This window comes from Saccostrea cucullata, unplaced genomic scaffold (assembly GCF_032062105.1).
Source record: "Saccostrea cucullata isolate Sc308-1 unplaced genomic scaffold, CSIRO_AGI_Scuc_v1 ctg1143, whole genome shotgun sequence".
Lineage (NCBI taxonomy): Eukaryota > Metazoa > Mollusca > Bivalvia > Ostreida > Ostreidae > Saccostrea > Saccostrea cuccullata.
The window spans coordinates 334284-362216 of NW_026931334.1; the positions used below are offsets into that span (position 1 = coordinate 334284).

A 27933-nucleotide genomic window follows, 5' to 3' on the forward strand; every position below is an offset into this window, starting at 1 on the left:
GTTATCTCTCACTAATCGCCTTCGCCCATCAAAACTGAGGCCTTCTTAATGAAGTGTCCTACAATTAATGCCCAAGTGTCCGAGAAAATACCAAAAAGAGTGTCATTTGAGGACCGACACTTGATCTCGCTTGCATTCAACCAACAAATTGTGGGTTATTCGGGCATATATTTATTTAAAAATGCAAACATCCCTTACTCGGGCTGGGATCTTAATCCAGCACTTCAGTACTTGTAGTGCATTCTTCAGTGACAAAATTATTGTCGTCTGTGTTTTGGTTTCAATGCGTAAATGCTGTATAACCGGGCAATGAAGCCAGAATTAAAACATGCCAATGTTATTTACATATTATCACACATAATTGTCAATCTAAATGGTTCAACATCTTAGTGAAATTTTTATTTTACCATAGTTTTTATCATGTTAGATATCTAATAAAATATTTTTCTTCTAAAACCTCATGCTACTAGTATTTCACATTTTGGATTTAAGTCGCTTGGCGCAGTGGTTAGAGCATCTGCTCGTGCTGTAAGGAGTTGTTCTTGACGTCGCAGGTTTGAATCCCTCCTCGGGACGTGGAAAACCGTCGTTTGGATGAGATTGTATAAACCGAGGTCCAGTGTCGCAGTATAGATGCTGGCACGAAAAAGATCCCTCACTGTTCAATGGCCCTGAGTGCCGAGCATACTCAGTATGTCATTATTGCAGCTCCCCATCGGAAAGTGACGTCTCCAATATGAGTGAAAAATTCTCGAGAGGTTAAACAACAAAGAAATATTTTTTAAAAAACTCTTTATCCTACACTGATGAGAAAAACTGAATCTGAGATATGTGCGGCAATATATCAAGTTGTATTTGTTGACCATGCTGAAATCACTCTTTCTGCACGATGCTCTAATCACTATGTCACACATAACATGTATTATAAAAATTTAATTTTTGATAAGATATCAGATGAATAATTGTTCATGCAAAAGTAAACGTCATTGAGGTCCAAAAGTCATATTTACCTGAGATTTGTTATTTCTGCGAATTTGAATTGTGTCATGTGACCTTCAGTCTGGTAAAAGAAGTATTTCGAGATGGCCCGTAGTATGCATATCTGTATGTGAATGTATTCAGCACTTTTCTTAAATACAAATGCAATTTTCTAAGCTTTAAAAATTCCTCCTCTGTACTCTTAATTTCTTTTTTTTGCACATCTCTGTTCCATATGAAACGAAATAAACATACCAAAATTGGGTGTTTATGTCTGTCCCAATTCTGATTGGTGGAGGGAACCACACACACTGTTTTGCTCCCGATTAACAGATGTTACTTCGCATTCGGTCAAGGCTCTGCGTGTAATCTGTCGAAAGTTTTTGTGCAGGACATACTGAAAATTCACAATGGTAGAAAAACTAAGCTTACGTCTAATTATTCCTCTAGCGATCGTACAGATTGTGTTTTTGGTGATTTTTGGAGTTAAGGTCGAATATCATGAGACGGCCAAACCTTTGGACACAGTCTCTCCATCCCCAGTGGGGAAAGTCTATCCAAGTAAGAAAATTAAAATTGTTGGTTATTTTTTAATTCAAAAATTATATTTTCTGGTTTTATGACAATTTGAATTCTTCGATTACAAGTTAGACAATGTATAACCATCTCCTTTGCAAACGCAAGTAAGGATGTACACCTGTGAATGTCTTTATTTGGCATGCTTGGTTAAATTCATATCATAAATTACAACGCAAATAAGCAAGGCTTTGTTTAATATTATTTCAGGTCAGAATTCATTCCTTTGATGGACATTTTACATGACAATGTTTTTTTTTTATCCGACCCTCTCTGACTCACCGCAAGCAAGTCATTCTCTGAAAAATATAAGAAATCTTTACGTTTTATTCGAATATTAAATCCTTTTTTCTCTGTCACTTGATTTCATACATAAATGAATAAAACTAATCAAAAGCATTCCGAATGCCTTCATTAAAAAATTGTACAACGGCATTTTTACGGGACCGTCCCCATCTTGTCTGTTTTTAATGTTTTGTTGGACTCTGGCCCTCCCTAACAAGGGGGCGCCAAAATTAGGCAATTTTTCCAGGGCAAAGCCCTGGTGGGGGCCCGGGGGCGATGCCCCCCCTGGATTCTAGAGATTTTGAAGGGTTAAAATGAGGTCTACCAAAGCCCTGGTGCGGGTCCAGGGGGCGAAGCCCCAAGAAGCTCCTGGTAGAGATTTTGAATGAAAATTTTAGACATATTTGATTTACGCTAACTTTGACAATTTTAGGGGGGGCGCGCGCCGGGTGCGCCCCCCCTTAAATCCGCCACTGTCCCTTCTTATTATATCCGGAGAGCGTAAAGTAAAATCCTCAGTCACAAAGACATCTTGCTGGTTTTCTGGTCACCTAGAAATTCTGAAAAGGCAACAGTACCCCAATTAAAGAGCCCAATTAGAGAAATGAAGTGCTTGGCCAGATATCCAAAGCTTAGAGACTTTATATAATCTTGTTGAAGTGCCATTTTATTTTCAACCAAAAAACACACACACACACAAAACAGGTACCTTGTGGTTTGGATAGAAAAGCTTTAAATTCTTAGGTTTCGAGCTATAAAATAATTTATTAAATTTCATGTAATTTAATAGTATTCAAATGTGCTCTGAAACAAGTATACCTTCATCTATATTTAACAGACTTTTACAGATTTTGCCTCCCTTTTTCGATCTGGAACTTTTTCCTATCTGGATTAAACTTTTTACTATACTCATTTCAGTCAATCGAGTGCTTGATTTACATAAAAACGACAGCTTGAAGCAAAATGCGCACAGCTAGGTTAACGTAATCTGCAGTTCGGGGTTTCGTTCCGATTGATTTATTGTAAAAGTAAACTAGATTTCAATATACCTCCATCGGTCTTTTCATTCCCCGCCATAAAATAAATCATTATCGCTAACCTTCTTATCATAGTTGTGCAAAAGTGCAATAATCTTATCAACGACTAAATTAAGTTTGCAGTATTTTCATTCGGATTCCTGTCTTGATCTTGTTGATCGCAAACAGAGGGAGGCTTCGGAAAAAAATAAATACATTAAGCCACGCAATACTTTTTTTAAAATCGGTTTTCAAAATCTCATTATCTTTTTAAAATCACAGCTTTCGATCAAAGCTCTGAGACTTGATCGGTCTGTTCTCCACGAATGACATTCAAATATCGTATAACAAGCATCCCAAAGAAGGATTTAATATGGCATGGATGATAAATTTTCCAAATTAGATAACACTTTCAACATCTGATTTATACTGGCACCCTAAGCATATAGAAACGAATGAGGTACAGTGAGAGCGCTAACGTTTGTTTGCAGGATATTTCTTACTAAGCATTACCTATCCTATTCGTAAATATACACAAATAGCACTGTAACATTTCTTAAAAATACTGTTAGGTCAAGGTTCAAGGACACGGGATCAAAAATCATAGCATGCTTTGAAAGGTCTTGTCATAGGTAACATTTAAGGAATGTCTCTAATTCTTGGCCATATTATCATGTATAATCTGGTTTGGGTCAGTTTACGCTTTATAATCCGCGAAGCGGATTATAAAAAAGCGTAAACTGACCCAAACCAGATTATACTCGATAATATGGCCAAGAATTAAAGTCATTCCTTATAATTTAGTTTTAAGATAATTAAACAACTTTTGATGTAAAATTGTGTTGCTTTTTATAAGTTCAAATTTACCGCGCAATAATACAAACGTAGTAACGGAAGTGATTTGAAGCGAGGGGAGGTAATAACTGATACATAGATCTAGCAGCCATGATGTTTGTTTACATGAGGTAAGAACGAGTAATTGTTTAAAGTTGAAGGTACATTTAATAAATCTGGAATTTTTCATGGATTCCGAGGACTGGAAATGAGGGGATTGCATGGATATGATGATTACGCTGGTCGTCAAGGGGGTGTGTCCCCATACCAAACCAGATTATACAAAATGTTTTGCGTTCCTTTTTGGAAATCAACCAATGAGAGGCGAGAATACAAACAAAATTAAATTATACATGTATAATACGAAACCCCTTATTCTTCTCATCCGAAAGTTTTGTGCGAACAATTTAAAGTAATTTTAACATTTTATTTTAAAGTAGGTCATACTTTAAGGGGTCAAAATTCATAGCGTATTTGGAAAGGTCTTGTCACAGGTGAAATATGAAAGCATTTCATAAGTAAAGAAAAAGATTTAAGTTTTTGAGACAGACAGACTAGCAGTATTACATAAAGAAGAATGAAAGAAAAACGAATGAAATTTGATATCCCCTTGCTTTTTGCGAAAGCGGTTAATAATAATTCAACAATATACCAGTATCAAAATATAAGAATTCTACATTTACGTGGATATGAAAAAATAAGGCAATATATAAGTGCTATCATGAAGAATCTAAAAGGGTTCATAGTAAGTTGTGATTATAGAGGTACTGTGAGCATAAAAGATGCTAATTCTCAATTCTGATAATTTGACCTTGAGGTTATCAAAATGACCTTTCTTATATATTCTTATGAAAACACTTTTTCTGCTGACATGAATAATACATTTTTTTTCTGCTAATGACCTTGAAATTAACTCAAAGAGCTGCATGGTCTTGGATCAAGGTTATGACGAATATATTATTTAGCTCGCGAATATGCCCCTGTAAACGAAGTGTCGGGGTTCAATCAAGGTTGCCCCGGGTTGTATTCCATACTCCCTGAGGCCGAAGGGGTAAATCCCCGTACACCCTTGATTGAACCTGGATAACGAATTTATTTCCTTTGTACCCATAAAATGCTTTGTTAACATCAGAGAGTGTCTCAATCTATCGATTAGATAACTACGTACTACAATGCATCGTGACGTCATGTTATTTGGTTTTTATCAAAGGCCTTTAGATCGCTTAGAAAAAAAATTGAGGTGTTGAAAAAAAAATAAAGGTATGGAACTCTTTTCATGGGGTACCTACTTTCGCCAATAATCAATTCTTTTAAATCAAATGCTTTACAATTTTACTTTCTATCCATATCTATTCAAATATAAACAATCTTCATTACTACCAAAGTTCATTCCGTAATTCCTTATACTTCTCGAGATATTCTGAAATCAATTCCCAAATTGACAATAATTTTTTTACTCGACATTAGCTTGGGCCTTCACTAATTGTAAAGCGGGGACGACGGGACAAATTTTCCCCGGAATTTATTCTAAACTCAGTGAATATTTGCTCATTTGCATTCAAGCTTTACAAGGTTTTTCTTTAATTTGATCATATGGTGTAACTAAGTCATTAACAACATTTGAGCGGTCTAATTCTTTTGAAAATCGAAAGATATATAATGCGTTCCGGGAAAAAAATCGTTCTACCATGGCTTCATTTACATTCATAATCAACATGGCGGAAGTTGTTGATGTAGACGTTTTCAAATTAATTTTTCGCGAAAGGAATATTATTACGGACTTAACGTTACACTCTGGAGTAAGAAATTAACTTTAAATTGTTGAAACATTTTTGCAAATACTATGCAACTCTTCGCCGCACTTCAAACACCGTCTGTTTACATGTGAATGACCAGGGGCCCAAGCTAATGTCGAGTAAAAGAAAGTAGGTCATTTTTGAAATTGATTTCAGAATATCTCAAGAAATATATGGAATTTCGGAATGAACTTTGGTAGAATTGAAGAATGTTTATCTATGAATAAATTTAAATAGAAAGTAGAATTTTAGAGCACTAGAATAAAAAAATATTTTATTAGCGAAATAAGGTACCCAGTGTAAGAGTTCAGTACCTTTATTTTTTTTTACACACACACAATTTTTTTATGCGATCCAAAGGCCTGTGGTTTTTATCATAGAGAATGTATGTATTGTGACGTCAAGTTTCATTTACACCCGGCTCAAGTCGGGTGCACGGATATTTACACCCGACTTTGTAACCAATCAAAGCTCGTGTTACAAGCTAGATAGGAAATAATATTTTTTTCTCCCCTCTCTCTCTCTCTCTCCTTTCGCTCTCTCCACATACACAAAACACCTTGCCCATAACTTTTGAATGGGTGAGCTATGGCTTTCATATTTCATAGGTGTATTCCTTGTGACAAGACCTCTTGGCCTTGGAGATTGACCTATTTTCAAAAAAAAAAAACACACTTTAACCTTGGCCATATAATTAACTATTGAACAGTTGGAGCTAGAGCGTTCATACCTGGCATATGTGTTTATTATGATAAGATCTTTCAATGGGTATAAATATTTTTACCTTGACCTTACAGTTGGGCTCACTTTTAAAAAAAAAAAGCTTGACCATAACTTTTCAACAGTTGGAAGTCGGACTTTCATATTTCACATGTGTATTCCTTGTAACAGACCCTCATTTGGCTACCAAAATTTTGACCTTGACATTTGGAGTTTGAAGTGCATTTGAAAAAAAATCCACCCTCACCTGAAGATGCAATACGCGGGGGGGGGGGGTGTCAGTGTTTCACAAACACGAGTGTCTTATTTTAATATTTATTTTTATAAGTATGAGACTTAATTCTATTACAAGATATGGAACTGGACAGCAGTTAAAAATACTTTAAGTCAGTGACCGTGAACTCTGAATTAAATTTCTTCGGTTAATAAAATTATTTAATACAAAATGCTTTATTGTTTTCCCCGGGTGCCTTTTTTCTTCTTCAGGGGCTTCAATTTCTTCAGCCCTACAGGTCTGCGTCCAATTCTAGGCTCTGGTTCGTATGTACCAGTTTGTTGTGTAACCAAAGTCCCGAGAAACCTTATACTTTTTCAAATGATATCAAATTGATTAGTCGGTCGCATAAAATTAACATATTTATAAACATTTATTAATATCAATTGAAAAAGAAAATTGAATTAATTTCAAAGACTAATGATTTATGAGTTGAAATACGACACTAGATTTAACATTTTTATTACGAAGAGATAGTAACCTACTTTAATAAAATGTTATCTGTACATCTCAATATTCAGATGTGAACATTGACTATGTAGAATTTTTTTTTTTTGCTGGGAAAACTTACTTAGTCTATGATTTTTTTTCACAGTCGAAAGATTGGAAGTTCAGTAATAAATTATTTATCTACTTGTATATGTGTGTAAATACATATGCAATATGAAGTACTGGGTAATAATGTATAGTATGATATTTATACCAGCGTTGTTTAAATATTCTCAAGAAAGATATAAATAATATAAAGACGAATATTTTTTATCAGCGGTAACAGTCATTGCACTCCATCCCCACCCCAACAATAAAATACAGAAACAGCAATTTTTCTACATTTTTGCAACGTTAAATAAAAAAATAAAGGTCCATCAACAGTAATTTTTAAACAATTCCTCCTTTTTAAGTTGCCTACTCCAATTCAGTAATTTAATCATATATCCATGATGGATTAAAAGTTGTAGAAATCAAATCTAGAAATTTTCTTCACTATGATAACAAAAGCTACTTCTTACTTTGAAATAGATATGGCTTTAGGTTTGCATTACACAATAATTATTTAGAATGGCACGATGTATTATGCAATAAAAACATGATCTTTGAGTACATATACATTGTAATTGGATGTTATCATTATATCTATCAACAATCGTACATGTATAATCTAGTATTTACAGAATGAGACAGCAGTCTTTTAAAGGCATGTTTGTAAATACATTGTATTCCTTATATAATGGCCCAGGCTCAACTTTCAGATTCTCTGATGCGTCATGTTTTGAATGAACAGACGGACACATATCATTTAAAACTCATAACAACTCAGTTCCAAATGTTTAGCGCTTTCTCTTGCAAATGTTTGACAAATACATACTTTTATTCATATGTTTATAATTCCACGACTACATTTGCATTTAACAGATACAGTTTTTCTCCCATATAACCTTGTTCTCATCGCGCCTATTTCCGTCCCTGTTATTAGGTAATTTATATACATTGTATGTATTATATTCAAAACAGTTTTAGTCATATAAAGACCTTGACCTTTTTATGTGACCTTAAGTGCCATTATGTATTGGTCAGCATAACATATAGACGTTTGAATATACTAGTACATGTATTGTATTAAATATAAACAAAGGTTCTAGATTTTTGCCCAAACACAATTTTACATTTCACGTACTGTGTGATCGTAACAGAACCGACGGTCATAACAAACTCTAAATTTTTCCACTTCATTGACCTAGCTTAGGTGTCATGGTCATTAACTTATTCATTGAGAATAAATTCTATTTTGTTTTCGTGTGAGAATTGGATGAATTGTTCATTGTCCTTGTGTGACCCTTTCTACACACACTATACCTGGTATGAAAGATGACCATCATTAAATGAGGCAGTCGCTCGCCGAATATAAGTATCGACTGTAAAACGACACCAGAGTGTCCAAATTCACCTTAACATGTACCATAGACACAAGGGCTCATGCAAAAGTTAGGACCAAGGTTAAAGTTTTTGTGACAGACGAACAGACTGACAGACGAATGTCTCCTCGCTTTTGCGAAAGCGGTGGACACTATTATTATAGTGTTTGGGACTTCTAATTCGATTTGACATATCCATGTATTCAATAAAATTAAATGGGAGTTTCAGTTACCGAATTCCACTTGTATCGCATTACTAGTTTTGCGAAAACTACGAAACATTAAATTTTATTCCTCTCCGTCTGTCTAGCTGTCCATCTGTCACAAAAACTTTAACCTTGGTCTTAACTTTTAAATGGGATGATTTAGGGCTTCATATTTCACACGCACATTACCTGTGATAAGACCTTTCCAAATATACAATGAATGTTGATCCCGTGACCTTGACCTTGAAGACTGAACTACTTTTCAAAAATTTTATTATTATTTTAAATTGGTCATAACTTTTGAAAGAGAAAAAATAGGGTTTTAATATTACATACCGGTATGTACATTACCTGTGACAAGACCTTTCTCATTATATTGTGATTTTTTATTATGTGACCTTGAAGTTTAACCTAATTTTCAAATATTTTATCTTTCCATATAACTTTTCATTGAAAAGAGAACTTTCATATTTGTGCGTTACATGTACCTGTAACAAGATATTTCCGAGAATGCTAGAATGTTGGACTCCTTGACCTTGACCTTTATGTTTGATCTAATTTTGAAAAAAAATGTTAACTTTGGTGATTACTTTTGAAAAACATATGACACCCAAAGTGGGGAACCACAATTCTTAGAATTTGCTTGAACAGTTCTCTCTTTCGTGGCCACCTTACATGCAATGGCCGGGAAAATCAAGCAAAAGTATACTTAACCAAAACTGAAATTGTATTTCATATAAAAATTTATACATTGCAGTGTTTCAAGATGTCCACGTGATGATCTACATCGGCTTTGGGTTTTTGATGACGTTTCTCAAGCGATACGGGTACTCGTCCGTCAGTTTCAACCTTCTGTTGGCGGCTTTCTCAGCTCAATGGGCGATTATCGTCAGGTCCGCCATCTCAGGAAACTGGGAGGTCGGAGTCATGGAGTAAGTCCTCAGAATTTCAAAAAAAAAGTACCTTTGTGTTATTTATGGTATTTTTCCTTTTTAATTAGAAATTTACCTGAACCCTTCATTTTCTTCTCAGGATGCTCACGGCTGATTTCGCTGGTGCTACAATTCTCATATCATTTGGTGCTGTGTTGGGTAAAACTGGACCTCTCCAACTTCTTATAATGGCTACAATAGAAGTAGTTCTGGCTCAAGTCAACGAACACATCGGCTACCACATACTTCATGTAAGGTGCAATATCACGTGATATAATATGTACATGTACTTGTGCTTCCATGCTGAAGACCTAAGCATTAATTCAGTTTTGTCACATCAATTTATGTTGTACAGACGGCAGATGTCGGAGAGTCCATGTTCATTCATGCTTTTGGCGCCTATTTTGGTCTAGCGGTGGCACGTGTTCTGTATAACGAAGATGTGGAAAAATCAACGAAAGAGGGCGCTACCTACCACTCAGATCTCTTCTCTATGATAGGTATAATGACGGAAAAGATCTTAACATCTAGAGATATCTACGATAAATAAATATTAATAGTTAATATCATTTATACATTGATTTACTGTATTAGTATTCCACTGAATCGAAATATAAAGCACCAAAGAGTTTTCATCAACTTTTCTTTGTCAGATTCATCTACTAGTATATATGTATATAGCAAATGCACCATCATTGTTTGGTCTGCAAGAGCATCTACTTTATAAATTTTCTAAGTCGATACAGGCTACTTACAATTAAGTTGATGATATAGGGTTAACAACAATCTCCTTTTAATAAAGTCAACATTGTTTACAAATACTCGTAACTATATTATATTACCGGTATTAAATCAAATTATAAGACCATTATTTTCATACTGCGATGTCGACGCATTTAAGTCCACTTACCCGAACAAGACAAATGCGTAGCTTACGGAAGGGTTTGCCATTCAACATTGGATACATACTCCTTCATGGCACTTGATCCCACTTCTTCTCGGCTCTCAATTGGTATTGTTTAATTAGACTTTCAATCGCATTTTCAATTTTCATGCTTAAAAATGAATTGTAGAAATTAAAAGCATTGTAATTTCAACTTTTACTGCCAGTCTACTACTGCCTTCCTGACATTTAAATCTTACTCTTTGGTACCAGTAATCAGTAACACGTAAGCCCCCTACCCCCTTCAGCATCATAACCTGTCGACAGAAAACTTTCAAAAAAAAGTTTTTATTACTCTTAAAATTCTGGAATAGTGCCTATCATCTATATAAATATCTCCGATGAAACATACGGGATCGATATTTAGAATTCCAATTAACTGTTGTAGGTACAGTATTTCTGTGGCTGTATTGGCCGAGTTTTAATGGAGGGGCCGTGGAGGGGGACCAGCAACATCGGGCAGTCATCAACACCTACCTCTCTCTCCTCACCTGTACCGTGACCACCTTCATCATCTCCTCCCTCGTGGACAAGCGCGGGAAATTTGAAATGGTGAGATTGAAAGTTCGATAACTCGTATTCTCTTTAGGGCAAAAATAAACATGCTTTATGTTATTCTTCCATGCTAGACCGCCTTCTTAAAAGAAGACATGCTATTTTAATATCTTTTTTTTTCAAGTACTGTAGAAGTACTTTTTTCCGCGTGGTATTAATTTCCGCTATGTACGCGGTCACAAAATTTCCGCGGAAATTTTGTACTTAATGTCAATGTAGCTTTTAGTGACAATCTAGAAAATCCGTGTAATCCCTACACCACAGTAATTGTAGTAAAGTAGGCAATATCCCTACACCACTACTCCTTATCCTTACACTGTAAACGGGAAGATAATTATATCACGCAACAAGTTGCGGGATGTATAATGTTTTTGACCCGTCCGTCAGTCTGTGTGTCAATCAGTCTGTCAGACCTGTTCTTTTTTTTTTTTTTTTTTTTGGTCAGCGCAACTCCTCATAAACCGCTGCACAGAATTTCCTCAGACTTTGCAGTTGTTTAGGACACAATGTGTAGATGTGCATTTTAACAGGAAATTCGGATTCCTTTATTTTTTTCCGGGAATTTCAGCACATTTCACCTTAGATTTTTGGCCATACCTTGAATATAGAGATGAACAGATTATCTTAAACCGCTGCACAGAATATTGTCATACTTTGCATATATTTAGTACACAGTGTGTATATATGCATTTTACCAGGGAATTTCCCGGCAATTTCAGCACTTCGAATTTTGGGGGAGCGTGGGGTATGTGAGCTTGCTCACTTTTTTTCATTTGAACTCCAAACTTTGGTTTGGTTTTTGGTCCTGGCAATCCCAAAGTCAACTCTATTAAGTTACCAAATAATGATATAAGCTGCAAATCTTATAAAAAGAGTGAGGTGGGAAAATGTAGTTTAGACATGATTAAGCAAAACATGGGCAGCGTGATTTTCACAGGCCACCATCCATCACAATCCGCACAAAGGAAGACGTCAACCTAGAAGGGTGTGATTTCAGTGCGCCTATGGCTCTCCGGGACGTTTTAATTCTCCTCCAAAATGGATTAGAGTTAAAGACGATATTCAGTTTCACAACAGAGGATGTCTTTCTCGATTATCTTTTAGAAGAAAAAATTTTTTTTAAAGAATGTTGTGAAATTTATTTTTGAACGGTCATTAAAATGCAAGGAAACTGATACTCAGTTTTATAGATTTTTTTCTGAAATTCCATGCGAGAGTATCATATGAATGTGACCTTTTTTTTTGCAAATGTGGTTCTTGTACAATTGTATAAAGCATGCACTTACCAAAAAAAAAAACAACAAAAACACCACTTATACGAATAAGATTTCTATATGATATTTTTTTTTCTAATTAATTAATTGAATTAATATAATCTTAATTAAATTTAACTGGTTGGAGCGCATCATTCAGTTGAATGAAAGAAAAAGTCTATGGACTTAGTCAAAACGCCTTGACGCATCCTCGCAATGCCAGGGGTCCTGAGTCAACACCTAAACGGAAACGTGTCACCTCACAATCCCTGACATTGTAAGGGTGTAACCCGAGTTGAAACTGTTTCTTGGATTATAAAGCATAAACTGACCAAGTCATGGTTCTAAGGTAAAACTTTGGCAGCTGTTAAATTTATTCCTTAAATGTATTGAACTCCAAAGTATATATCAAAAGTTGGACTTTAGGTTCATTTTTTTCTATAAAATAATAAAATAGACTGTGACAGGATAGATATTTAATTTTTGGTACATTGATGTTTAGGTTCACATTCAGAACGCTACTCTGGCGGGGGGCGTGGCAGTAGGAACCTCCGCCCACATGCCTATCCAGCCCTGGGGTGCCATGCTGCTGGGGACAGTTGCTGGAATCATCTCTACACTAGGATACAAGTACTTAACTGTGAGTCCCCCCCCCTCTCTCTATCGCACTCTGACTTAAACTAGGTTAAGAGGGAAAATAACAAATTTGCATTCTTTATATCTAGCCTGCCCTTTCATCAAAACTCAAAATCCATGACACCTGTGGAGTGAACAATTTGCACGGAATGCCGGGGATATTGGCCGCCATTGGAGGAGCTGTAGCTGCCGCTCTGTCCAGCAAAGATACCTGGGGCGACAGGTGAGAGGTCACGGAAAAAATAATCTAGGGGTCAATAACATGAAATGTTAGGGAAAAAAATCAAATTGTATGTTTATAATAGTCTTTATATAACTTTTTTTACAGTCTGTATTCCATATTTACCGCAATGGAACCAACAATGAAGAACGCGACTATTGGTACCAACACCACAATGGTCATGACAGGGGGGCGTACAGCTATAGAGCAGGGGGGATACCAAATGGCTGCCCTCTGTCTGACCTTGATTATAGCTATAGTGGGCGGGGCCATTACAGGTAATGGAAATGATTGGTTTTTCAACTTTTTTAATAAAAAAAAATTGAACAAATGTTAAATTTCAAAATTCATATCTATGATGATGAGTTAAAAAAAAAAAGAGCGGGCATATTGAAGGTGTCATAAGACCCTCTGAAGACTTGTCTTAAAATATATCTTGATCACTCTACTATATACCGAGGAATCTTATTGGAACGTACCGTAAATTACAGTTAATTCCGGGTTTTTTTTTTCAAAAAACAAAATTAAAAAAAAATTAATTGGGACTTTGTATCTTTTTACATAGTCTGAATATTCATTAAACGCATACTTAGCTTGAAAACACAATTACCCGTCCCTTTATGATGCAAGCACCTAGCATCGTTTTTCAGTGCGAGAAATAATTGATGACAAACGTACCTGGAAAAATTTTGACAAAATAAAAGAAAAAGGGGGTTAAACTTCCCTAAAACGATAAACCTGGTATAGTACATGTACTTATGGGCTGTCATCGTGCTGATTTAAAGTCATCTGTGCCATGAAAACTATCCCAGCTGTGTATATTCATAACTTACAAATCGAAAACTTATTTTTGATTGAAAAACAAGTTGAACTGAAATTAATACGGTGTTTTGCTTTTAATTTGATATTTTGACCACTGTGAGAATTATGATCCACAGGCGCTTAATTGACGTTTTTAACCTTTCTTTTCATAAATGAAAAATTCCTCATACTAATAACGTTTTTATTTTAGATGGGGAAATTATTTATGAAAAGAAATGTAAAAAACGTCAGGCGGCAGTGATCTAGACTGTTATGCATCTTACATTAGGGAGGGCATGAAGAGTAGATCGTCATGTCCCACTTTCTAAAGTTTTAATTATAGCTAATTTTCGGATACTGAGAATTGTAGAATCACTAAACCTTGTAAGCCTTGAAATATCTATATGTGTTCATTTTCAAATTGTATTAGATGCATATTTTAGACAATGTGAACAAAGTCCAAAAAAGTAGGTCACAGTGTTCTACTTTTAAATTTTTAACTTTTGTCTCAATATAGGTTGTTTAAAGGGTTAAAAAATATCAAGTTTTCTCACTTGGGTCTTCATAAAGTGCACCGGCACAGGAGCTTAACAGTGCTTTTTTTTTTAAATATAACCCTCTGTTGTTCTTTTTTAGGTTTAATCCTTCGCATCCCCTTCTTAGACGGACCTAAGGCAGAAAACTTGTTTGACGACCAGAGCCAATGGAATGTCGCCGATGAGGGTTTCCCAGGGACAGGTGACGTCCCTTTGAATGGGAAACCAAATGATGACACAAAGATGTAAGGGCATGGGTCAATACTGTTAAATACTCCATCTACAACTAAATCGTTTATAATATTACAAATTTCCGAATTTTCATTGTACATTTCAAAAAGGTATATTATCGTATATGCCACGCGTTCAGTATATTTTTATGAACAATATCATATGAATTAATTTGATATTGATTGTTATGTAAAATAAATTACTAAAGTGCTCACTAACTTTATCATACACCAATATTATTTTACTAACTCTTTCTTTTAACTTATTTCTTTAATAACAAGCCTATTGCACTAGATTTATCGAGCTTTAGTTGACTTCTTAAAGTCATCTTAAGAAATTTGCCAAATTGGACCTACAATTTGTGGTTTGTGGCGATATGGTTTTGCATTGACAAATTAAAAATGCTTGATAATGTGAAAGCTACTTATCAGAAATACATGTATATACATTTATCATTTTCTATACATATATTTACTGATCCTTCTGAACTCTTTATAACAACCATATCGAAGCTGCCACACACTGTGTTATTTCCTAAAACATATCAAAGTAACACGTCTTTTTAATGTAGTACAATAATAAATAGACAGAGATCCATTCCTTACGTGTATATATGTGTTTTCTTTCAGTCCCATGTTATGAAGATATTGGAAATCCTTGCCTCCGAGATTTACATCTGACATAACGATCAAGTTACAAGAAACAGCTAGTATCTTATTGTTTGGCTAGTCTATTGCCTTCAACATTCCGTAATGTGTTCAATATTAATAGGCTACAAACTTCTCAGGGGTGGGCGATTCAACAAATTGTCAACTTCTTAAATAATCTGTAGAAATTGTAATACCCCAAACTGTGTGTAAGTGCTGCAAGTGTACATTTCATCCATAATTCCTTTAACAGTCTTTAAATTTTATGTTGCAGATACATGTGTAGCCTCTATTCTATTGCACTACTGCATCATTAAATTAATTTAATCTGATAATACACAATTATTAACTCTGAATTATATGTATACACTATACAAAAGTATTGCTTCTCAATGCTTGTATGCATATTTGTATATCAACTAACACACATTTTATATATCAAACCTTCCCAGTTTATTTCATAACTTACACATTAACATTATATATAGGGTATCAACAATTGACGCTATTTTTTATAAAATGTTTTATATTGTATCTTTGTTTTATAATTGCATTATTTTACAATTCAATAAAGTATTTTTATACAATAAAGTTGTTTATTTTATTTTCAATGAAACATGTACTTTCATGGACAGGCACGTAGAAACAGAGGGGGGGGCACTTTTTTCAAAACTTTTACTATTTAAAATGTTCATTGAAGGCTGGTCCCCCCCCCCACACACACACTTATAGTTACAGAAAGGTCAAATAAGGGTAATGTAGTATTATATGTAGGAAATTTGATACTGAAAGAAATCCGTGTGGTCTAAAAATTAGACTTTCCATAAGTATTTTATTGACAGAAATATATTTTTGTTTAGTTCATTGCATTTTCTCCCTTGTCGGTACAAATAATTCTTTAACCACATTTTTATATGTACCTGTTCAAATTAAAAGCTCTCTTTATACAAGTGCCACGTTTACGTTAACTTTACTATTTATCACCACAAAAATGTGAGTAAAATTTGGTAAACACATTCATTCTGATTTAAGATTACATAAATTCGATCAATATGCTGCAGTTTCAAATTGTTATGTTACATGGAAACAAAATGTATTGTTTCAGCAATCTCCTCAGAATGTTTTTCAAGATAATTTACATTAATATTTCCTTTACAATACCCCCCCCCCCTTTCATATATTCCTGACTGAAATGGAATCTCCCAAACTTATGTACTGTTGAACAGAATGAATTCCTTGACAGGATACTATACTCAAAATAAGCAAAGGCAGTTAACTGATTATTCAGATTTATATGAGAAGAAAAAGATAATATACACTGTATACATATGAATGTTTTTCACAAAATAAATGCAACAATGAAGGAACATTTACGCATGTTTTAGAGAACATACATACAGCATTTCATATTTTATTCAGTAAACCTTTGTTGTTGTTTTTTAATTCCTTTTCAGATGGTGGAATTCTTAGCTTCATTTATAAATATTATTTTGAAAAATTATAAGATGTACCGTATGTACTCCCTAAGTCGGTCCGCTAATAAGTCGGATGTATTTTTTAAGCTTACATTAGAGGGACTGACCTTCTAAAATGCCAGTCTTTTTTTAACTCGCTTATAAGTCGGACCTAGAGTTTGGACCCAAGTTTAACTCCCAAAAATCTGACTTATAGGCGAGTATATACGGTACATGTATATGTAAGTAAAAAATAAAATTATAATTGAAAAATAAAACAAAAGGAAATATTTCTGCAAGAGAAGTGAAGTAGTAATATTTATATGTTGATACTGAATTCTCAAAAGTAGTTTATCTCCCTTGTGTTCTTAGCTCTGAAAATGAATATCTGTACAATAAAAAAATATACAAGTCCTTGCAAAACAAAGCAAAAGATGATAAAGTAAATACAGGGAGTTCCTTGGTTTCAGTTTTCTCCGTCCTGTTCCTTACCGTCTTTACTTTCACTTTTGTCTTTTTTACGGAACGACTTTTGTAACACATACGCATCAGCTGGCTCTATACGTTTATAATAATTCTTCTTTTCTTCTACAATCTCGAAACCAAACTTCTCATAGAATTTAATTGCACTTTCATTGTTCACTTGGACATGTCTGTAAGAAAATATTTTTTGTATCAAGAAAATGTTCATCTTTTTTTTTTTCTTTTGAAAAGGCACATGTGTTTTAAATATCACATGTGAAAACTAGGCATTCATGCAATGAAAAATACACATGGTGTAAATATTCATAAATACACCTGTATTGAACAAAAATAAATTATGATCACTGTATCTTTTTAGAAAAAATAACGGCTTTGCTGTGATTCAAAAGCAACCATAGAAAACCAAAATATTATTCAATATATATTATACAAGCATCACCTTTAGAACACCTTAAAATATATTACAGATGTATTAGAACAAATGGTCTTTAGATAATTGATCCTCAATATTTATACACGAAAATCAAAGTAACACTTACAAAAACACATTATCAAAATTATTATCTTCTTCACAGATCTTCAGGACGTGTTCCACCATTGTGGTACCTAAAACATTTGAAGTTGCTCATCATTAAAGCATCACACAATTGTACAGAGCATTGCATGAGAAAATTTGTGAATGTTCTTTTTTCTGTGTTTATGACTTTATTTTGCAAAAGAACAGATGAATAAGCTATACAGTTGAACTTTGGTATCTCTAACACAGATATCTTAAATACCACCAAACACTATCTTTACAAATTAGAAGGTTTGAGAGGCAATGTAAATGTAATTACCAATGCCTAGTCTTCTGTATGGAGCCAGACAGCCCAGTGTCATGATGTACAGACGTCTCTGTTGGTCTGAGGTATCCACTCGGCAACACACTGCCCCCACCACTATGTCATTGAAATACGCTGTATTGAGAAAAAAAATACAGTTAGCATTCTAACAAAAACTTCCCTCAAATATTCTTTATTGAATTGATCCCTTTTTTTCAAAGAAACTGGATGTGAAAGAACCTAAAGCTCACCTAGTTTTGCTAATTCTCCCACCTCTAGAACATCTTTATAGAATTTGTCGTTGTACGTGACAGGAAAGACAACCTGGTTCAGGAGCTTCAGTTGCTTAATGTTGTGAGGAGTTATGTCTCCTAATTCAGTGTTTCCTCTGCAAGTAAAGACCAATATTAATTTATTTAGTTAACTTAATGCAATATCAAACCTAACTGTCTGCAGAATATCTATACATGTGCATGTAGCCCCCTGGACTGAACAATTTGGATAGGAAGAGCTACAAACTCATGCTTTTTCATTACACTTTTACAACATTGGCCCCACTTGAACCCCATGGGCCATTATTAGTGTAACCAGAAGTCTCTGTCGAGACTGAAGCTCTACTGGTTTGTACTTATAGCAAAGGAAGAGGAAAGTACTTAAGCAGTTGGGAATTGAAACTTTACACTAGCAAAAAAGAGAATAATGATCCTTGAATAAGTTTCTTTATGTTCTTAGTGTAGTCTACTTGCATGCCACATTATATCATAATCAGACTAAAACTGTATTTGAAGTAGCATTTTGAGAGTAACAGAAATTGCTATCTTTATTAACCAAGGTAATAATGTTCATTGAAGTCAAAAACGGATATAAAGAATTATGTACCTTAGTGTAGTCTACTTGTGTGCCAAGTTATATTGAAATCAGACCAAAACTGTAGGAGGAGTAGCATTTTGAAAGAATTTCACAGAAATTTCTATTTTTAGTAACAACGCCAACACCGTTCGTCGATATCAAAAACCGATACACAGAATTATGTATCTTAGTGTAGTCTACTTGTGTGCCAAGTTATATTGAAATCAGACCAAAACTGTAGGAGGAGTAGCATTTTGAAAGAATTTCAAAGAAATTTCTATTTTTAGTAACAACGCCAACACCGTTCGTCGAAATCAAAAACCGATACACAGAATTATGTATCTTAGTGTAGTCTACTTGTGTGCCAAGTTATATTGAAATCAGACCAAAACTGTAGGAGGAGTAGCATTTTGAAAGAATTTCACAGAAGTTTCTATTTTTAGTAACAATGCCAACACCGTTCGTCGAAATCAAAATCCGATACACAGAATTATGTATCTTAGTGTAGTCTACTTATATGCCAAGTTATATTGAAATCAGATCAAAACTGTAGGAGGAGTAGCATTTTGAAAAATTGTTTACAGACAGACAGACAGACAGACAGACGGACGCCGGACGCATTACTATCGCATAAGCTCTTCTGGTCTCTGACCAGTAGAGCTAAAAATGAATCTTCATTACCTGTAAGGCTAGAACTATAATTTCTTCTTTTTTAAAAAAATTGATAATCACAACATTTGAGCCACAATACATCATTACATGTATTACAATATTTTGAATTAAATATAAATCTTCTTTGTGTATATCAAATGCGCATCAGTTCCATACATCCATAATATCAAAATATCGTCCCAGCCTTAATTACTTGAGGATCCTTGCATATAAATTTATCATATCGGACAGTCACATTTACTTTGGTCTTTATTTTTTTTTAAAAAAATTCTCAGAAAGGGGCAGGGGGTTAACACCATCTTAATATCTCTCTGTATCTGTATCTGTATTGTTACGTCACAGTGACCCATTGGGCTTTAACGTGACGGGTAGAGAGCGCATTAGTCGCGAAGATGTTCCAGCGCAGACTTAAAGCTTTCTAGCTTGGGGGCGCGGACCACTTTTTCTTCCAGATGGTTCCAATCTACAGCTGTTCGTACAAAGAATGAGTTCTTCAGTTGGTCTGTCTTTGTATCAAGTATCTCAACTGCACGGCTGTTATTCCTGATCCTATTACATATAATATTTGTCGCTTGATAGTCCTCGTACACTTTCGGTCTGATGTTTCTTTTCGCTTTTTGGAATGTAATACATTGGTCTGATTTAATAGCTGGTATCTGCCCCTCAACCACTTTGTAAAAAAAGATAAGACGTTGTTGTTGGCGTCTGGTTTGTAGTAAGGGAAGGTCAAGATCTTTGAGCATCTTTGTCATTGTGCCCTCTTCCCTTGATTTATAATCTTTTGTTATGAATCTCGCACCTCTTCTTTGGATGGATTCTAATTTTGTTGATTCTTGTTTGGTGTATGGATCCCAGATGACAGCTCCATACTCCATTATAGATCTTACTAGTGCTATATATGCAATCTTTCTACATTCCCTTGGGCAGTGTTGTAAGTTCCTTCTTAGGAAGCCTAGGGTGGAGTTGGCTTTATTTGAGATGTTGTTTATATGCTCTTTCCATTTCAGGTCTTCTTGTATTTGGAGTCCTAAGTAGGGATTTGATGCCACTTGTTCTAGGGTGTGGTTCTCAAGGGTGTATTGGCTGTTTATTTTTCTACGTATGCTTAGTATATAGCATTTCTTTGCGTTAAATCTCATACCCCAGTCAGATGCCCACTGTTCCAGTTTTTCGAGGTCCCTTTGTAGTAGGTTTTGATCTTTGGACGATTTAATTTCCCTGTACAAAAGGCAATCGTCGGCAAAGAGCCTAACTGAAGATTTTACTGCGTCAGGGAGATCATTTATATGGCAGAGAAAAAGTATGGGTCCAAGTACTGTTCCCTGCGGTACCCCGGATTTCATGCTGGTGTCGTCTGAGTATTCCCCATCTAACTGGACTCTCATTGTCCTTTTTGTTAGGAAGTTAGTTAGCCAGTCATGGATTTCTCCTCTTATCCCATATTGATTAAGTTTGTGTAGGAGTCTATCATGGGGAACAGTGTCAAATGCTTTCGAGAAATCCAGGATTGCTACGTCTACTTGGTGGCCCTTGTCGTAGGATAGTAACATGTCGTGGAACATCAGGTTCCAGCATGACACTTACCATATTTAAATATTAAAAAATGAAGCACCCCAGGTTGAAATTAAACAAAAAATACATTTACAGTGGTATAAATAACACATTTCCATCAAATTTATCCAGATATTGAAAAACAGAACGAACATTCGAATTTCCTCTCTCTTGACATGCCTTCTACATTGATATTCAGACTTATGAAAAAAATAAAGGTACGTCTGCTGCAAAGTAGATATGATTTAAAGTTTACACACTATAATTTACGAAATGGAGATGCAATATCCAAATAAAACATGTTTTACCGTGTCATTCTGTAAACAATTCCCGCTTTTCACGTTTCCAAACCTTTCCTTTCTCATCTACACGCTTTGAATATGTTGCCACATTTTCAGATCACATACAATAAAACATAAATCTGACGAAGATCGAAGTGTTGCTCCGTAAGCAAGTAGTACATAAACTGGTTCGTACTGTTTGCAACTGTCAGATGGATAAATGATAATTTCTAGTTTTTCAACAGATCTGTAGAATGTTCTCATGCAACACAAATAGTTTTTAGAATAAAAATGAAAATTTTTTAAAACAAACAAATTTTAAAAAAATGCAATATTTAATAAAATATACAATTTAATTTTGCTATGGTAAAAATTTTCTTTTTCATACCATTATTTATACACTGAATTGACGACGGATTTTTCCGTTATGAATTTCCTGATCATGACAAGGAGCACACGGCGAGTATGACCGGTCGGCAGGGGATGCTCACTCCTCCATGGCACCTGATCCTGCCTCTGATGTTTCGGGGGTCCGTGTTTGCTCTCCTCTTATTTTGTATTGTTTTATGGACTTTGAGATTGAATACCGTTCGTTATCTCCATATATTTTTTAGACATCCCCCATCCGGCCCAATTTTATTGCTATAAGGTCGAGTACCTTTTTTTTTTTAATCATGATATGTTTTTTCCGTAGAAATCTTGGGGCAGAGGTCAATGACATATACTTTTAAATAATTAATTGATAAGATTTAGTACTTTACACTAAATAATACCCCCCCCCCCCCCCTCAATTTTAGTTACACTTTCAAATAGGACTTAATCTGTTATCATAGGCGTCGGAACCGGGAGGGGGGGGGCTAGGGGGGCTTAGCCCCCCACTTTTTTGCAAAGATAGACATAAATATGCATTTAAAATTGGGGTTTACCTTTTTTGTTGGTGTAGGCCCCCCATCCCACTCTCAATTAGCCCACCCACTTTCAATTTCTTTCCGACGCCTATGGTTATTTTCAACTGTATTATTGTCATGTCACATTTAAAGTATTATAGAAATGCTAAAAACTACAGTGATTTTTTTTATTAATATCAAAAGTTACACTTAGAATTGACAATGTCACTCATTTTCTGTTCTGTCCTCTAGTTGTGCACATTCACTGTAAATATCATTAAAATATTTTTATAATATACATGTACTTCCGATTCGTGCACTTTGTCGGCACAAATGAATGTTCAACAATTATTTACACAATATGGAAGGTTAACAAAACTTTTAATCCAGTTCAGTAAGAGATAACTGCTTTCCATATATGAATGACAGCGAGATCTCGCTGATCACGGAGATGCGTCTGGTTGCTAGGGAGTTGCGCCTGTGCCAGCCACCGGAAGCGAAGGGATTTTCACAAGCCTCCTTAATGGATTTATTCTGCAGAAGCATCTCTGCGTAAACCTTGTCATTAGGGTCCTTGCTTTTCTTCACCATCTCCTCTAAATAATCTCTGTCATGATCGATATTATACTCTACAAGTACATAAGTTCAGAAAGCTATCGTATTAATATATAATAGATATTATAGATCTATTCTACAGTTACACCACAGAGAGAGAGGGGGAGAGAGGGAGAGAGAGAGGCAGAGAGAGGGGAATTTCATTTCACGCCTAACAGGCTTTTCAATGTTGACTCAACGTTGCGCTTTAACGTTGACTCAACACTGATTTACAATGTTGACTCAATGGTGCACTACAACGTTGAATCAGCGCTGAATTTTCGTTGGATATGAGAGTTGAGGCAACGGTTGAGACATCAACGTTGTTTCAACGTAGATTTTCAAAGATGAATTTGATAGCTATTGAAAATGGATTGAACGAACTTGAATTGATTTGTAGTTGAATTTTGGTTGCAAATGAATGTTGAGACAGAGTTGAACGTCAGCATTGTTTCTATGTCAAATATTAACATTGAAAAAAAGGTTGAACATTGGTTTTAATTAATTAAGTTGATTTAGGTTGACATTAATTTATTGTATATTTTTATATAAACTCTGTCGGGATCATGCAATGTACATGTATACTGCACATGGAACTTCATTTTTTTTCAAACTCAGGTCATATACATGTAGGCGTCGAACCGAGAGGGATTGAAAAAACTGGGGGGGGGGATTTAGAGTATGTATTTCTTAACCCTACCCACTTTTTTGCAATATATGCATAATATAGGCATTGAAATTTGGGATTTATCTTTTTTTGTTGGTTTAGAATTAATCCCCCCCCCCCCCCCCACCTTCATTTTGCTTCCGACGCCTATGCAGGTATTGAATAATTTGTGAAAAACTCACCAAATTTCTGAAGCAGCTTAATCGCCTCAGCTTTGATGATAGAGTTGGTTTTGAAGATGGTTTTTAGTATTGTGAATCCGTGACTGTCGCGGACGGCCATGTTACAGCCATTCTTCAGTAGGAGCTCCATACAATTCAGACTGCTCTCTATCACCGCTAAAAATAGGCTGGTCCGACCCTTAGCTCCAGTGGCTTCAATATTAGCACCTAGATTATGGACAGACAGATTAGGGTAATGATAGATTTCATCATATAAAGAATATCTTTACCATACATAATACATTGAAGGTACTGTTCAAAATGTAAACATCATTGAGGCACGTGAATGTATATGTAAAACAGCTAGGCCTTATAAAAACAAATAATTCAACAAAATTTTGCTAATTTTTCAGATTTACCTGCGGATATCAGTGCTTCCGCGATTTCTTCATAGTCATTGTACACGGATCTCATCAGAGGAGTGTAATTATGAGGGTTTTTTAATTCCAAATTGCACATCCCTTCAAAATTAAAGGTATTTTTAAAAATCTTATACATGTACTAGTATTAAAATACATGTAAGTGCTAGGATGAAACATGATGGGAGCATAAATTTCCTTTGTTCTGTATACAGTACAATCTGAATTTGATGATATGAGTGTTTGAAATGTGCTTTGTGAATTAAGAATTATATACATATATGAATGTTTGAAATGTCCTTTGTGAATCAAGAATTATATAGGTGGATTCAAAGTATTTTGTGGGAAGTTAAGAGTAAAGCCTAAGTATAGTAGATTTCTTTTATCACTACATTGTATTTCACTGTTTTTCACTGTCTTTAGAGAAAGCGAAAGCCCGTCCACTTCAATGCAATATACTGTTGATACATGTAGATGAACATGTACAGTATACAAGTAAAGAGGGAAAAAATTATATTCTTCAACAAGTTTTTAGCTGTCCTCAACAAAAAAAAATCAATTAAAATTTGCAAATGAGATTTAATTTTGCAGTCAAGATTTGCGAATGAGAATTGTCATGTGATAATTTTAACTGAAAAATTCAAACTTTTGCAAAGGACATAGCTTATAATTTTAAGAACATTTTTGCGCTGTACCTGTATTCAGAAGTTGTTTGGTTATTTGTAGATACCCCCTTTCCACTGCCTCGTGGAGGGGCGTGTTTCCGTTTTTGTCAATTATATTCACATCCGGTTTTGGATCACACTCCAGCATGATCTGGACCAGTTCCGGATTTTCCAGATACACTGCGAGTCCAAGAGGCGACCGGAAATTCCCGGATCGTTTATTGAGACTTGCTGCTCCATTAGTCTTTATATACTGTCGCAAACCCTCGGCATTACCAGTAGAAATTATTGTCCATATACTGACCCCCTTTTCCTCCTTGTCTTTTACTTTTTGTGCCTTGGGTGGATCAGAATTCGGAAGTTGAAAAGCGACACTTTTGCGACGACTGATCATAATTAAAACAAGTCGATTCTGTTTTCATTTTATTTCTCCGGAATCAGCCAAATATTGATCCTTTATGAAACATCGATCATGGTTGTTTCCTCTAGATATTTTTAAAACCCTGAAAGACGGGACAATATAATATACAAACGTCTGGTGAAAAACTTAATTATGTATTCTTATGAAGAATTGAAATCATTTTGTGAACTATGTCCACGCAGTCTTACCTCAAGCCACAAATATTTTTTTCACATTTAATTCTCGTGAATGTAATTACCACTCTCCCTTGACCCTTTCTAATTACCAGGCCTCTATGGAATGGTCATTTTAAATTCGCTTCAAAATCGTTTAGGGAGTGTACAATAAGCGGATTAATTGAAGTACAGAATTAAAACACATAAAAGTAAATTACTGTAAATAAAATTAAGTAGTATAAGTGTATAAACAAATGTTGATATAAGATTGTGGGAAAATTGAAAACGGCATTTACAATTATACAACTATACTTGTAGCCGAATGGCGAAGTTTACATCGAAAGATAGTGTGTCTTGACCTTAAAGCCAGTCTTTAAGGTTAGATTAAGAATGAACCTCTTAGTCACCGTTGAACGTTATTGTTTTGTTTTGAGAGTAATATACAGTACATCTGCATTTGATTATTAAGAACATATATACATGTAAGACCATTTGTTACAAATACATGTACCTTCAAAATCATGAAAAGGTATTTTAGATTAAAGAATAAGTCCCGGGGGTCTATATTTGGGGGGGGGTCCGTCCTCAAGCATCTGTGTTAGAGACTAGTACTTTAAAACTATTTTAATGTGCAAGATCGTGAATCTCTTAAGTTGGTGCAAAAATGAATTTTAGTACACCTTTCAAGTGACAGACTCTAGCCCTTTTCTTTTCTATTTCACAGAAGAAAATCACCTCACAGTTTCATTCGTAGTCTGAAATGTTGCTGAAAAATGCTTTTTTAAAGAAAGCTACCGGACATCAGCTAGAATTCTGTAAAAGTTAAATATAACGCAACATATTTTTTATTATGAATATAAATCAACCATGATATTAACAGTACAGTTTCGGGTATATGATATGGATTTCATTTCAATTAATTTTTGAATTTCTCATTTTAAAAAAATTCTGAAATTATCAAGGCCACACCAATTTATTTCTTGTTCGTCGGACGTTAAATACGAGCGTGCGGGTCCGACACGCAAAAAAAAATAAATTGGTGTGGTATAATGGAAAGAAATTGTATGTTTCAGGATGTTTGGCTGTTGAATCAGCTAAATGATGTCAATTAAAGGTCAGGTTCCTGTTATATACCGTATAGGGTCAATCTATAAATATTAACAAAAGCGGAAAATGATAGCAGATATCAGGATTCAAGAATGATAGACTAGGAAATCATGTATTTCAGATAAGTTTTTGTGTCTAATAAAAATTCTCAGAAACTGTGTGTGAGGGTGTGTGTGTGTGTGTGGGGGGGGGGGGGGGTTTACATCATCCAATCGTCAGGTGCCTGTGGTTCGGAAATGGTCAAACGACTGTAAACTAAACAGTTAAACTTACATTTTAGATCATTTAAATAACATAAATAAATAGTTTTTAAAAAATGACTACAATCCAGTGATAAAACGATTGGGCAATCCATTCGGTGAACAAGAATTATGGCGAACGGACCATGCGCAAACGGATCATGCGAACTGGTAGATGGACCGGATGCATGTATACGACACTTGAGATTGACTCTGAGGCTGGTTTGGAGCATTCTTGAAAAATCTTGAGTTTGTACTCCGTACGTTGGAGCTTGAATATAATAAATTTTTATAACCTCAACTTTGGAGTACGAGTATGAGTTAGGAGTACGGAGTTTGAGTTTGAGTACGAATTTGAACTTCAAAAAGTTTTAGTAACAGTAAGTAGATTTGATATTGATTATCCAGTAATTTAATTAACATGTTATAACTAGAGTGTTCCAAGGAACGCATGTGCCGCCTGCTTTTAGCTTCTTTAAAGATGTAAGATAATCTAAGAGTAGTCAGTTATTTGTATGCTACTAGCATATACAGTATTTCACGCAAAAAATCTAGCATTATAGTTTATAAATGCACAAAAACATCCACACATAGTATAAGTGATCATAGAGTCTGTCAATCAAATAAAGGGAAACCCTTATTGCTGCTCATCTCCGAAGGCGACACAAAAATATGTTTCCCAATCTTCAACTGAATAATTAAGTTGAAATCATTATAAATAATTATTTATCATTTTACATGTGTTTTAACATACGTGTTTCAAAGTCTTTACATCTGTAACGCTTCGGAACGCCTGCCTTGTGTTGAGAACAAAAACTCCAATGTAAAGTTTTATAATTTTATTCAGTAATACATGAACAGCGAAAATAAATAACAGTGTTTGAAAATCACAAGTCTCAACCCTTGGGACAAAAGACAAAATCAGTACAACTACTGATATAACTGGGCAACTGGCACTATTTCCAGTAATTTATGATTTAAGTATAAATTCCCCCGACCAAAATAAAACGAAAAGGCTCTCAATAAATGACTTATAATTAATTTACCAATAAATATTCCCGCTACTAGTTCAACTACTAGCACGCAGCAGAAATATTTCCTAACTCCTAAACTGGGCTAAAAAGATAAAAATAACTAGTTCACAACTAGTAATTA

General features: G+C 34.8%; 3 protein-coding genes across 3 annotated transcripts; 1 reads left to right on the forward strand and 2 right to left on the reverse strand.

Annotated features, from left to right (window-relative positions):
- The first annotated feature begins 1268 nt into the window (after positions 1 to 1268).
- On the forward strand, positions 1269 to 15829 carry LOC134232249 (ammonium transporter Rh type A-like). Its single transcript, XM_062714206.1, has 10 exons — positions 1269 to 1539; positions 9356 to 9530; positions 9631 to 9781; positions 9886 to 10030; positions 10862 to 11025; positions 12784 to 12921; positions 13007 to 13140; positions 13246 to 13415; positions 14575 to 14719; positions 15335 to 15829. The coding sequence occupies exons 1-10, from the start codon at positions 1389 to 1391 to the stop codon at positions 15345 to 15347; spliced, it is 1386 nt and encodes a 461-aa protein (XP_062570190.1). The 5' UTR covers positions 1269 to 1388; the 3' UTR covers positions 15348 to 15829.
- A 795-nt stretch (positions 15830 to 16624) lies between these two features.
- On the reverse strand, positions 16625 to 21597 carry LOC134232250 (N-alpha-acetyltransferase 50-like). Its single transcript, XM_062714207.1, has 5 exons — positions 21491 to 21597; positions 18362 to 18498; positions 18126 to 18245; positions 17829 to 17895; positions 16625 to 17459 (listed from the first exon to the last, which is right to left on the reverse strand). Exons 1-5 carry the CDS (start codon positions 21496 to 21498, stop codon positions 17273 to 17275), a joined length of 519 nt encoding a protein of 172 aa, XP_062570191.1. The 5' UTR covers positions 21499 to 21597; the 3' UTR covers positions 16625 to 17272.
- A 969-nt stretch (positions 21598 to 22566) lies between these two features.
- Positions 22567 to 25318, reverse strand: LOC134232264 (E3 ubiquitin-protein ligase MIB1-like). Its single transcript, XM_062714226.1, has 4 exons — positions 24887 to 25318; positions 24192 to 24293; positions 23794 to 24000; positions 22567 to 22979 (listed from the first exon to the last, which is right to left on the reverse strand). The coding sequence occupies exons 1-4, from the start codon at positions 25248 to 25250 to the stop codon at positions 22732 to 22734; spliced, it is 921 nt and encodes a 306-aa protein (XP_062570210.1). The 5' UTR covers positions 25251 to 25318; the 3' UTR covers positions 22567 to 22731.
- Positions 25319 to 27933: the final 2615 nt, after the last annotated feature.